The 13014-nt window shown below is 46.9% G+C and overlaps 1 protein-coding gene across 3 annotated transcripts in view; it reads left to right on the forward strand.

Moving 5' to 3' along the window:
- The first annotated feature begins 2964 nt into the window (after positions 1–2964).
- The window catches only part of EWSR1 (EWS RNA binding protein 1), a 29744-nt gene continuing 19694 nt past the window's right edge, over positions 2965–13014 (forward strand). For 2 of the 3 annotated variants that reach the window (XM_027863427.1, XM_027863437.1), the window contains exons 1-4: positions 2966–3039; positions 8767–8803; positions 8954–9005; positions 11371–11494. In XM_027863427.1, coding sequence (XP_027719228.1) covers positions 3027–3039; positions 8767–8803; positions 8954–9005; positions 11371–11494 — 226 coding nt within the window. In that variant the 5' untranslated portion in view covers positions 2966–3026. Of the gene's footprint in view, positions 3040–8766; positions 8804–8953; positions 9006–11370; positions 11495–13014 lie in introns of all 3 variants that reach the window. The other variant, XM_027863443.1, reaches the window with a different exon arrangement.

Consider the following 13014-nt stretch of genomic DNA (forward strand, 5'->3'; position numbering starts at 1 on the left):
GTGGAAATGGGGAAGGAGACAATTTCAGGCATTTCAGTGAAAACGCTCGGAGGCGGGAAATGAGAGGGTTCTAAGCTGAGGAGCGGCCAAGAGGCCCCGTGCCACTGGATGACAGGACGAAGGTGGGAAATAGGTATGATAAGGCCGGCATAAGAAGGCACCAGGTGATGAAGGGCTCCGAACACCAGACAGGATTTAATTTTGATCCTGGGTGTAGCAGGGAGCCACTGAGGTTTGTGGAGTAGGGGTCAGTGGGGACATGGTCAGACCTTCATTTTAGAAAGATCAGTTTGGCAGATGGATGGAGGATGGACTGGAGGCAGGCTGACCCCTGCCCCCGGCAGCCACCGCAGTGGGTGTGATCACCTCCAGGCTCGAGGCAGTGAGGGCTTGGACCAGGGTCGGGGCAGGGTCAGAGGGGAGAAGGGGTATATTTGAGATGTTTACAAAGGTAGAAACATCAGCTCTGGCAAGGATTGGATACGGGAGGTGGGTAAGAAGGTGAGGATGGCCCCTAGTGCCTGGAGAGTAAGAGGAACGGGGGAGGGTTTTTATCGGGCAGCTAGGTGTCAAAGTAGACAAAGACTCATCTTGCTGAATTCAAATCTGGTCTCGGACACTTTCTAGCTGTGTGACCCTGGCCAAGTCACTTCACGCAGTTTGCCTCAGTTTCCTCATCCGTAAAATGAGCTGGAGAAGGAAACTGAAAACCACTCCGGTATCTTGGCCAAGAAAACCCCAGATGGCCTCACGAAGACGCAGACACAACTGAAAACAACAAACAAGGTTTTCTTATCAGCACATTCTCCCTTTCGAAATTACTTTAACGTTTCCAGGAGTGGGGAAACTTCTGCCTCAAGGCCATACGTGGCCCGACTGAGTCCAAGTTTTACAGAAGTTTAGATTCAGTCAAAGGGCCTCACTTGAGGACTTAGAGGGCCACGTGTGGTCTCGAGGCCCCCGGTTGCCAACCCCTGGAAACCATTTGTGGACCTGTTCTATCACCAGTAGACTCTAAGCTCCTTGAGGGCAGGCAGGACTCTCACATTTGTCTTGCATTCCTAGTGAGCGCTTTGCTTATTGCAAGCACTTAATGTTTGCTGACCAGAAGTAAACCTGATATAGTAATTCAATCAACAAGCATCCATTGAGCGCTTCCTGTGTGCCCGAGCCACAGGCTTCCATGGGGGTACTTCCTCCAGATTCATGTTTTCTCATCCCAAGTGTCCTATCAAACATCTGTCTGCCATTCTGGAGGCTTTCCTCCAGCTGTTTTTAAATGTGGTGGGCAGCAGTGAACCCACCGAGACTGCAGGCTGCTATCTCTGGCTCTCCACTCTTGATGGGTCATCTCTTTTGCTGATCATACGTTTAATGACAGTGCTTCCCACCCCGATCTCATTGTTAATATGCTGCAGGGAGGTAAAGGTCCAGTAGCGCAGAAGGCTGGAAATAGCATCGTGTTCTTTGCATGTAGTGACTGGGTTTGCTGTTTTTTTCTCTTCTTTTTCAAATTTTTTTTTTTTTTTGGTTACAAGGCATGGCTCTCCGGGGAGAGGAAAAAGGATACAGGGGTAGATGTAGGTGACAGAAAAACCCAAATATATCACTAACAGCAATTTTCAAAACGTGGAGACGGCTTTCATCTCTCAAAGGACAATGAATAAATGTAATTTGTTACAAGGGTTTTCTTTTTCAATAGGGCGGGAGAGAAGGCAAATTTTTACTCATTGCAAAAATCGAATTTTACTTAAATTTAAAAAGTAAAAACTTTAGAGCTGGAAGGAACCCCAGAAGGCATCTAATCCAATTCTCCAACCCACGTGTTAGAGTTGAGAATGGCTCCAGGACTTGCCAAGATCACACAAAGCATCCTAGATTTGAACGCACGTCTTCTGACTTCACCTCGAAGACTCTTTCCATTGTACTGCCAGCATCAGAATGTCCTATGTGTCCAAGGGAAGGACAGGGTCCTATTGACTAGCTATGGGCCCCCCCAGTCGTTTCCTCCTGCCCGGGCCTCAGTTTCCTCTCCTGTAAAATTAGGCAGCTGGACTAAAAGAGGTCCACGGGCTAAATCTTTGACCCCGAGATCAAGCAGAAGATGCATGCATTTGTAGATGAGGTGGCACAGGGCCTGGCTTCAAAATACTGACTCTCTTTATTACCACGGACATGACCCGGACAAGTCACGCCCCGTGTGGGTTTCCTCTTCTGTCCCTTTCGCCTCCTAATACCCTGGGCGAACTTGGGCAAGTCCCTCACCCTCTCTGGGCCTCAGTTTCTTCATCTGCAAAATGGGGCTTGGCCAGGATGGTCCCTCCCAGCTCCAGATCCCAAGGTCAGCTCTCTAGGAAGGGGATGGGCTCTGGGGGGCCAGCACCCCCGGGTGTCCAACCCAGACTTCCAGAAGCAAGGGCACAAAGACCCAAGGGTGCCTGACCCCCAACTATTTCAAGGCGCGCAAACTGATGTGCAAGGTGCAACTGAGGCCGGGTCAGGCACGTGGCTCTCCCCCGGGCCGCTCCTGTCCCAACCTGCCCCCGCCCCCCGGACTCCCCCCTCCACAATTAGTCAGCAGTTGTGCCTCGGCCCCAGGATCCCTTCCCCCAACGCTCCCGCTCGTCTTCGTTTTTCCTCGGGAAGGACTATTGTGGGACGGTCCCTAACTAACCCAGGACGGAACCATTCCCCAAATCCCCGCCTCGTTGGGGAGTAGGTTCCGTGACCGCCCCACCCCCAGGGCCAGTCCATAGAGGCGGCTCGTGGCGCTTCCGGAGACACTTAGACGCCCCCAACCTCCCGACCCCACCCCCTCCAGACTCAGGCCAGAGTTGGGTCTGAAACCCCTCCCCTCCTCTCACTCCACCTCATTCGCCTCTTCCCCTCCCCCCCCCGCGGACCAATCCGAGTGGTAGAGCCCGAGGTTGTGCGGTCCGCGCCTGCGCACTGCGGCGCCGAGAGGGCAAGCGACCGAGGGAGAGAGAGACGGACGTTGAGAGAACGAGGAGGAGGAAGGAGAGAAAATGGCGTCCACGGGTGAGTATGGCGCCGGGGCCGCAGGGTCGGCTTGGGGGGCTCGGGGCACGCCGCGCCGGCGGCCGAGGGAGTCGAGGTCTTCGGGGATGGGGGCGTCACCGCGGGGGGCTTCTCGGGGGCTGGGGGGCGGCGGGGGACGGTGGCGCAGCCCGGCTGGCCGTGGGACGGGCTTGGGGCCTACCCTCGTCCTCCCCTCCCCCCGCGGGCGGGTGGGATTCTGGAACCTTCCGCCGCTCCCCTTCCCCCTCACGGCGCGCGGGCGGGTGGGCGGGGAGCGGGCCGGGTTGGGGGGGCTCGGCTCGTTCGCGGCGGGGGCGGGGAGGGGGAAAGCGCGGCGGCGGCGGCGGGGGCGCGCGGCGGCAGGGAGGGGGGGGTCGGCCGTACGCGCGCGCTCCCGCTCCCGCCGCTTCGCGCCCCGGCTCGCGCTGGCCCGGCTGGGCCGCCGTCCTCCGCCCGCCGCCGTCTCCATTGTGTCCCCCGGGCGAGGCCTCCCCGCGGCCCGCGCGCCTTTCCCGCCACGTGGGCCGGCCCCTGCCGGGGCCCGCAGCCGCCACGCCCTTGGCATGGCAGCTCCTCGAGGGCAGGCGCCGTTTGCTCTCCTGCCTCTGTCCCTCAGGACCTGCGAACCCAGCAGGCGCCGCATTAATGCCGGTTGGAGGAAGCTGAAGGCCCCTCCTGCGCATTCCTTCAGTGACCGGCCCCGACTCTGGTTGTCCCGGGCGCCAGGCTCCCCCAATGGGATTCCTCGGGGGCAGGCCTGGGTTTGGTTCGTTAGCAGAGGATCTGTCAACCTCCTGCTTCGCGGGACGGTTGTGGCTCCCCTCCCTTCCCCCGCACTCGGTTACGTTCTTGTCTCACCGGCGCCTCCTTATTACAGCGGGGGAAACCGAGGCAGGCCGAGGCCGGATCTCTGCCCGGGTCTTTCGAACTCCGGGGCTGAAGCCGAGCCCCTGCCCTCGAGGAATGACCTAGGAGCCGGGGCGGGGGTTGGGGGGGGTGCTGCGTCTGCAGCCAGACTGGACCCGTGACCCCGGGGTCACCTCTTTCTCCTCTCTGAAATGAGGGGGTGAGTTGGCTCCTCGATCCCCGAAACCCTTTGAGTCGCTGAGAGCCCCGAGTCCGCACCGTCGGCGCAGCCTTTGTCTACCCCCCGGTTGCCCGGCAGGTTGCTGGGCCGCTCCAGCCCAGGGTCCTTGTTCTTCGCTGCTCTCTCTGGATCGGTGACCTAGATAGGAGAGGTGCACAAAGAGGCCTGTTTCGGCCTTTAATCCTGGTCTTGCCGGATGCTCTTTTAAAAATAAGCTGAAAAGGGAAACGCTGAGTTAACCAGTTTTTGATAAGGGGAAGTGGCTTGTTCGTTTGCCCAGATTTTGAAAGGGAGCTCGGATCATGATTCCTTTCGGAGGGATTGTGTGACTCTAAAACCTTTTGAGAGATTCCAAAGACAGCATCTGGCTGGCCTTTTTGAAGTTCAGTACGGAACAGAGACTGAGATGTTTGAGTGGAACAAAATAATAAAAATCTTGTTGACTTACCGACTCTGCACTTTATTGGAGCATAGGCTATAGAGTGGGAAGGGATCTGCTTTGCAATTTAAACTGTCCCCACAACTTTCCATTATTAGAAAAACTTCTAGTTATCTTTTCAGTTGAATTGTTTTTGAAATTAGAAAATTAGTAGGTGGGTAGGGGTACCCAAAGCCAAGTATTTTCTAAGCAGCTCGACTTATTGGTGTTTCCTTGGATTACTTGGAATCTCTGACCTAAAAAGAACAAAAGGCAGGACTTACCTTGAATTACGGTTAAGAAATTTTTATACCATTTGCCCTTCAGGATTGTTGGAAAACCTGGGTTAATTCCATTCTGTATGAAGAGAGAATTTTTTAGCTTGCTTTTGGGCTTAAGGAAAGTTGTTGACTTATTAAACTCTATGCATTAGTTTAACATATAATTGCAGTGGAGGATTTCATGCACTTAGAAATAAGCCAACTCAAATGCAATTTAGCTTTTTGCTCCAAGTTTCAGTGTATTTGTTTTATTTCCTGGGGTACTTGGAGCCTTTTAAACTAATTTAATGGCAGTGGGAGAGGACAAGGAGTATGGCACTCTGCGTAGGTCTTTACTGCCCTGAGGCCTTCTGACTTCTTGCATCTGTCCCTGGGTTGAACAAGTAAAACCTAGGTCTTATACACAGACCTAAGTAAGATGTGAGTGACTAGAAAGAAACCTTTGTGTGATGAAATGCACAAAGAATGGTAGTGGAGAAGGTGTTTTTCTTTGCCCCCTTTCTCCAGTTATCCTTCATGCCTTTGGAAGAGGAATTGCTCCTGCTGAAACCTAGAGAAGAGGGAAATAGATTTTGAAAGCTTTCTCTCCCCACATGTAACATAAGATTTTGATAGCTAATCAGAAGATATCCTTGTCCTTGGATTCAGTCAGTATAGGAGCAGTGGGTGGGTAACTGATAACTCCCTAATAGTGGCTCATTGAATACTTGTTGGCTTTAATGTGTTTTAAAGTTCTCTCCTTTGCCTTACTCGGCCTGGGGGCAAGGGGGCATATGTTCTGCTAACAGTGTATGATTTATCTACTGTAAAAAGTAGTCTGACTACTGTTTTTAATAAAGTAAACTGAGTTAAGACTGTGTGTCTTTGAAGTCATTCTCTCTCCCCCTCCCCCATCCCCAAATTTATGGTCTTCTGCAAAGTGAGCTTGGATTAGATCAGACTTTTTTTTTTTTTTGGTGTTACGGTCCCCATTGATAATTTGCTTCCCTTCTCAGAATGTTTTTGAATGGATAAAATGAAATACAGAGGATTACAAAGGAAGCCAATTAGAGTTATAAAAAATTATTTTATGTGTGTGGACACCAGATTAAGGACCCTGGGACTAGATAATTGTCTGAGATTCTCTTTCAGTTCTGAAGTAGTAGTTGTTTAGACATCATTGTCATCTTAAGACTCATTAATAATAATAATAAAATTAATAGCTAGCATTTATATAGTGCTTCTTTGTGCCAAACACTATGCTAAGTCCTTCACAAATATTGTCTCATTTGATCCTCGGAATAACCTTTCAAAGGAGGGTAGGTGCTATGCTGTTGTTACCCTCATTTTACAGATGCAAAAACTGAGGTTGAGAGGAGCCAAGTGCCTTGCCCAGGGTCACACAGGCTCAGTTTGAACTCTGGTTTTCCTGACTTGAGGCCTAGTGCTTTATCCACTAGGCCACCTAGCTGCCTCAGCTTGTTATAAAAAGCCCATTGTCTGAAGACACTAGATAGTTTGCATATTTATGGAAAATCTGAAAGCCACTGCAGATTTGATTACTGTATAATTTGATTAGTATATAAATACAGTAGAAGCTGTGTAACATCTTGTGTTTGTGATGTTTTGTAAAAAGCCTATGGGAGAAAACTACATTAAATGACAGAGATTTGACTTTTCAGTATGTTTTGCTGAATTTTCTGATGATACTCTAAGATCTTTTAAGACTTCAGCAATAGTTTGTTAATTCAGTGCTTTCATAGAAACAAAAAAAAACCCTATTGTGTAAAAAAAAATTCACTTGTAAAAATATATTAGAGAGGTTAGTGATTTCCAAATTGATGCTGTGGCGGAGATCACAGATCAGGTTGTTTTTTGTTTTGTTTTTTTAATGAGACTATTGTAAAGATGTTTGGTTTTTAGATTATTTTATTTGGTCAGATAGAAGAAGTGAATCCTAGGAAGGATAATGGGTATTGTTACCGGAAGTGCTTGAGATTTTATTGAGTAAATTGATTTCTGTTTATTGCAGATAGCTTAGGCAGATGATCATGATAAGGACTCAGTGTTTCTGATGCAGTATGGAGGAAAGATGAAAAGTTACATATTACATACTGCAAGACAAACAGACTTGAAAGATGCTAAAAAAAAACTTGAGAAACGATTGTCCCTCAAAGGCGGAGGGTTTAGGTGGACTAGAATCCACAAAGAGCAGAACTGTTGCCTTTAAAGGAACAAATCTCTATCTTTTACAAAAGTAGACTTTTTTGTTTCAGCCCTAATGGCTGTACCCTCCTTAGAACAAAATGTGCATTCTTCCTTGTTGAGGAAAGTACTTGCTTGCTTGACAGACTATTTTGCAATAGTTCTTATACTTTGCTTATTTTTAAATCCATCAAGCTCCCCACTCCCACCTTTGTTGTAATAGTCCACTTAAAATTTAATAACTCGGTCTTTCTATTTTTTTCCCCTCATCAGGACAATCGTGTCTCAGTAGAAATTCCTTTTCTTTATTGCACTGCTTTGCTTGCTGGTGAGGCTGGAAAAAGAATAGCAGATTGACTTATTAACACTGGTGGTCTTTGTACGCCAGGTTCCACTAGTAAGAAGTGAGACAGTTATCTATCAGAGTGAGAGACCTCCCACTCTGAATAATTGGTCAGGGTTTCTCTTGAATTACCCAAATGATTACCACTAGACTATTTAAAGTTTCTGGAAGATTAGTTTTAGGTTTTTCTAAAAAAGATCCCCCCCTCCAATATTTACATGTTTCAAGGGATATGGGGATCATATATTAATTGTTTCAAATAAGGCTATTACTATTAGGGAAAATGAAATTTTTCTCCCCCCCCCCCCAAGTTCTGTAACATGGCAGATGAAAGATGCGTATAAAAACTTGTTGAATGAAAATTATGATCTCTTTGCTGCCCTCTATATGTGCCTACTCTGTGCCAAGCCTTGTGCACTTAAATATTATCTCAGTGCCTGGGGTTATGAAGCAAGTTAGTGGCTGAGGCCTACATTTGAATTTGGCTCTTTCTGATTCCAGGCCCAGTGCTCTGTCCCCTGATGACCACTTTCAGGGTCATGGGCTCCTAGCTGGAAAGGGCTTTAGAGATCCTTAGTCTAACCCCCTTATTTGTGGGTGAGGAAATTGAAGCTGGCCCATGGTCACTTAGGCAGGAAGTGGCAGTGTCAGGATTTGAATCCATGTCTTCTGACTCCAGATGCAGTGCTTTTTCCACTCCTCTCTACCTCTCCTCGTCTGCAACTTGAATGGGGGCGGGGAGCTGCTTAGACGCTTCAGTTCTCTCAGACTCTTTCCTCATCATCGTAAATAACTGCTTCCCAGGTCAAGTGAGATATTTGTGAAGTGCTCTCTCTGCAAACCTAGACAGAGTGCCATTTAAGTGTGAACTCTTATTAGGGTCCTGGCTTTGAGGGTCACTTTGTGAGCAGAGGTGTGCATTTGAGATTCATAGTCAGAGAGCACTTTTTCTCAGGAATCTGAAAGGGGTTGGATTCCATGACCTTGGCTTTAGGAGCTGGCACTGTGTTTTATTCAGTTGAGCTAACTCTCTCAGAATTAAAAAATGTTTAGTTAAGGGCAGGTAGGTGGCTCCAGCCTTGGAGTCAGGAAGACCTGGTTCAAACATGACCTTAGACACGTGACACTTATTAGCTGTGTGACCCTGGGCAAGTCACTTAACCCTGATTGCCTCACCAAAAAAGAGACAAAAAATAAAAAATGTTCAGTGACCTTGATTTTTAAAAGCCTCTGATCAAGTAATTAGACTCCATTTTTAGTGTGGTATATGAAAATGTGACCATTCTGTTCCTTGTTACTCTGTAGGTGAACCTCACTCCCAAAATTGTGGGTCTCCTGATGCTTGACTTTCTGTCTTCATCCCTGCTCACCTCTGCTTTATTTAACCTACTCTTTTTCTCCTTCTCTCCTCTAGACTATAGTACCTACAGTCAAGCTGCAGCCCAGCAGGGGTAAGTAACGTTCATCTCTCTATTACCATAGGCAGTAAGAGGGCCCTGTGTAGCATTATCTTTCATACTGTCCCCCTTAACACCCACAGGCTGGAATGGTAGACTCTTGATATGGTATATTCAGTATTTGCCCTCTATCTCTCTTCACAGCTACAGTGCCTATGCAGCCCAGCCAGCTCAAGGATATGCACAGACCACCCAGGTAATCTTGACACCTCGTGTACTTAGATCTTCAAGGTAAAATACAGAGGTCACCTTCCTGGAGTTCTTTTACTGAGCTTCAGCACAGCAGCCAGAACAGACAGACTTTAAATTTGACATCTGAGCTTTCTTTGGACTGATTTTGATAAAAAATGTAGGCAGTTTACTAAATACATACAATTTTTTTCCCTGAATTTATAGTATCCCTATGGTCATCAGTGTACCTCAGAATGATTTTGGTTGTAGAAGTATAAGATAATTGGTCTACAACTATAGGCATTACTAAATCTCTTTGAACCTCTATTCTCCTGACTGAAAAATGGGGCTTATACTGCTTCAGAATCACAAACTCCTGGAACGCAGAAAGGAACCTTAGGTACCTGGCCAAGCGTCTCTGGTACAAAATTCCCGAAAATTAGTCATCCAGCCTCCACTCGCAGACTAAAGGGCTCAGCTTTAAGGCAGCTGTCAATAACACATAGAACTGAAGTCTGACTCCGCATCTTCTACCGAGGGCCTCTCGTTCTGCCCTTTGGGAACAAGGAGATGATAGGGAACCTTCCTCCCCCCCAGCAGCCCGTCAAATATTTGAATGTGACGATCTTGACTCCCTCATCTCCAAGCTAAGCACCCCCATTTCCTTCAGCCAATCCTTGTGTGTTCTTCTCTTGAGTCCCTTGATCATGCTGGTCACCCTTTTTTTTTGGCTACTCCTCAGCTTATGAATGATCTTCCTCTATGGCACCCAGGTGATAACAACAGACATCTATATAGTGTTTTGAAGTTTGCAAAGGGCTTTACATAATATTATGTTACTTAAACCTCAGTTACTGTATGGGGGAGATGTGAGAACATTATTCAGGATCCCACCAGTTTTGGCCAAGGCAAAGTATGTCAGGTCTGTCACTTTTTTTTTTTTTTCCCCCAAACAGTTAAGAGCACTTTAGGTTTTTCAGCTGCCATAGCCCCCTGTTGACTCTTTGAGCTTCGTGGTCAAACCACACACGCACCTTCTTATCTTTTCCAGGTGAATTGCTGTCTAGCTGTGCTTCTCTCATCTTGTATTTGTGAAGTTGATGGACCCGATTATAAGAATTAACATGTTATTAACTTCAACACAATATGGTGTAGCAGGTAGATTGTTGAACCTGGAGACAGACTCTTCAGATGGGCTAGGGGAAGCACATGGTTCACAAGCTGGGAGCTCCTTCACTTATGAAGTGACAGGTCCTTTTGTATTCACATCCATCCTTGACTTTTTGGGATCCTGTCGATCTGAGCTTAGCAGTCACACCTGTTATTCTTCGGGTGCCCAAGGAAGATACCTTTCTTGGCAAGGCCAGTCAGGTGTTCATTCACTACTTGGTTTAGGTTTCAACTCCTTGTTAGTCATTTTTGTTTTCTGTGGTTCAAAGACTCCTCAGCAAGGGCCTCCTCCGTCTCTTTGACCCCAGAGTGTTGGCCTGATCCCTCCTTTGGTCCTCCCCTTTTTCTCCTGTGTAATTATTGGGAAGAAAGGTGAGCTGTTAAACCAGCCGAAGTAAAAGTATCCTCAAACAGGAAAGCTTGAGCAGTGATGTGTTACAGAACTGTCCCTCCCCATCTTCTAAAGTCGAGCACCAAATGTGAAATGTCCATGGCATCAGGTTAATTCCTGATACTGCACCATGAAAACTTATCCGGGTACAACCATGATGTACTGACTGGAAATTCTTGTATAACTGGTCATTCACATTAAGCCAGTGAGAATGGTCATGCTCAGAGCCAAAAGAACAGTTAATTCCTTGCCTATTTTTAAGTATTATTGAATGTTCTAGTTCAAAGGATGGTGCTCATGTTCACATTCATTTTCTTTGAAGTGATTATAACTCTAAGAGTCTGTGCTTTTAATCAGATGCATGCCCAGGTGACCAGAATATCCTCTAGTGGACTCACAGTCACTTTCATTCCCTCTCTGGGCTTTTCTTGTATCATTTGCTTCTGTCTCCTGATCCAGCTCTGGCAGGCTGACACCTGGGTCCTCATTACTCTCCCTTTGGGCTCTTTCCTGCTTCAGAGTTGGCTGATGAAAGAGCCAGCGCCTTGACTTTAGGGTCTCGGGTTACCAAAATGTAAGAAACTGAGTAATAGATAACAAGCACTCCTTCATGTCTGCCTCGGAGATTTTGCCTGGACTGCAGGCTGGGTTAAATGGCCGAGCTCAGGTTCCACCTGACAGCACATGCCTCTCGTGTAGCTCTCCTTCCTAGAAAAGAGCTCGTCTGGACTTTGTCCTTCTGTGTAGCAGCTTGGGAACTGAATTGTGGCCTGCAGGGCTCAGCTGGAGGTTTGCTACTTAACCTGTGTGGCCTTTCTCTTTGGGGCAGGCATATGGGCAACAAAGTTATGGAACCTATGGGCAACCTACTGATGTCAGCTATACACAGGCTCAGACAACTGCAACGTATGGGCAGACTGCATATGCAACCTCTTACGGACAGCCTCCAACAGGTAAGACCTGTCACACGGATCCTTTTCTTCCATTGGTTTGGCTAGTCTTGGCCCAGAGCTTGTTAAAATTAAGGTCTTGGGTAAATGATCTGGCTCATGACCACAGTGGCATTTGATAAACTTCTGTGGTAGTTGGGGAGAGAACTTTTTTCTATTATCTTTTTATTTTTTTAAATGCTCTGAACAAAGTGTAGGGGGGATAAATTCTAGGGAAGAGAAACCCACTCTTTAAAAATATTTTTAGAGCATTTTGGGTACTGGCTTATGGCTTTGGGATTGGGTAGCTATACAGAACATTTCAAGGCTGCAGTAACACTGAGGAGTCTCAGACACTGATGCTTTAGCTGCTTTCAAAGTTAACCAGGTTAGTTTAATCTGGCTGCTGACTTCGTCTGATGGTGTACCCTCTACTTTGTGTTTTGTGCTGTCCACAGTAGAAGGGGCCAGTACAGGTTTGACTTTGCTGCTCATTCTTGCACGGGGAATGCTTTGTCATCTTGTCTAACCCTGTGATGTTAATTAACCTTTTAGGTGTCTTCCTGTATTTATCCCTGAAACCTAACACCACATCACTCACAGCAGCACTAAACGGTGCTCTCAGGTGCCATTTACAAACCTGTGTGTTTTTAATTTGGTTTGGGGAGGGATTTCTTTTCCTTTTTTCTTAAATATAATAGTAGCTGCCCTCTTCCCTAAGGTATTTCATGTGATGATTATCCAGCTGACTTCTGTTCTCTAAGGGGCAGGCTGCATGGTTAGACATGTTTAGAGAATCAAACTACTACCCTGCTTGGTCCTTGTTTGTCTGTGATTTCGAGTCCAGACATACATTTAACTTGGTCTTCATCAACCTGGTGAGTTTAATATCGGGTTCACCTTCAGTCATATTTATGGCTGTTTTGGGGAGCTAAAAATAAATTCAGTAATTAGAACAAACCATATCTTGACATATGTGGGTTAAAAGTGGAATAAATGAGAACATGTGTGGTACATGGTATTTGATTCTGCTCAGTTTTGAGCTAACATTTCTGGCTTGCGCTCTTTTATGTTCTGTGTATAAGGTACTTAAGTCCATAAAATTCTTAGAGGCCCAATCTCAAAATCCATACACTGGGTCCAGTGCTGTTTCTTTGGGTGTCAGATTTTGGGGGAGGAATCTTAGAAAAACCCATCTGATTGTAGATTATACTGCCCTAAATGTTGAGAGAGGAGCACTTTGTAATCTGCCAGCTCGTGTGTAGCTGATTAGCTGTGAAAACATTACTGCAAATTTTCCCTGATGGGGGCAGCTAGGTGGCAAAGTGGATAGAGCTCTGGCTTTGTAGTCAGGAGTACCTGAGTTCAAATCTGACCTCAGTCACTTGACACTTAATAGCCATGTGACCCTGGGCAACCCCATTGCCTAGCCCAAAAAAAAAAAATTTTTTTTTCCCCCGATGATGGTTGCAGTTGGGGGGAGAACTTGAATAAAATGGGACACATTTCCTATCATCCCCTGCCCTTGAAGTTATTAATTTGAA

This window comes from Vombatus ursinus, unplaced genomic scaffold, assembly GCF_900497805.2.
Source record: "Vombatus ursinus unplaced genomic scaffold, bare-nosed wombat genome assembly UNPS02001287.1, whole genome shotgun sequence".
NCBI classification, from domain to species: Eukaryota; Metazoa; Chordata; class Mammalia; order Diprotodontia; family Vombatidae; genus Vombatus; species Vombatus ursinus.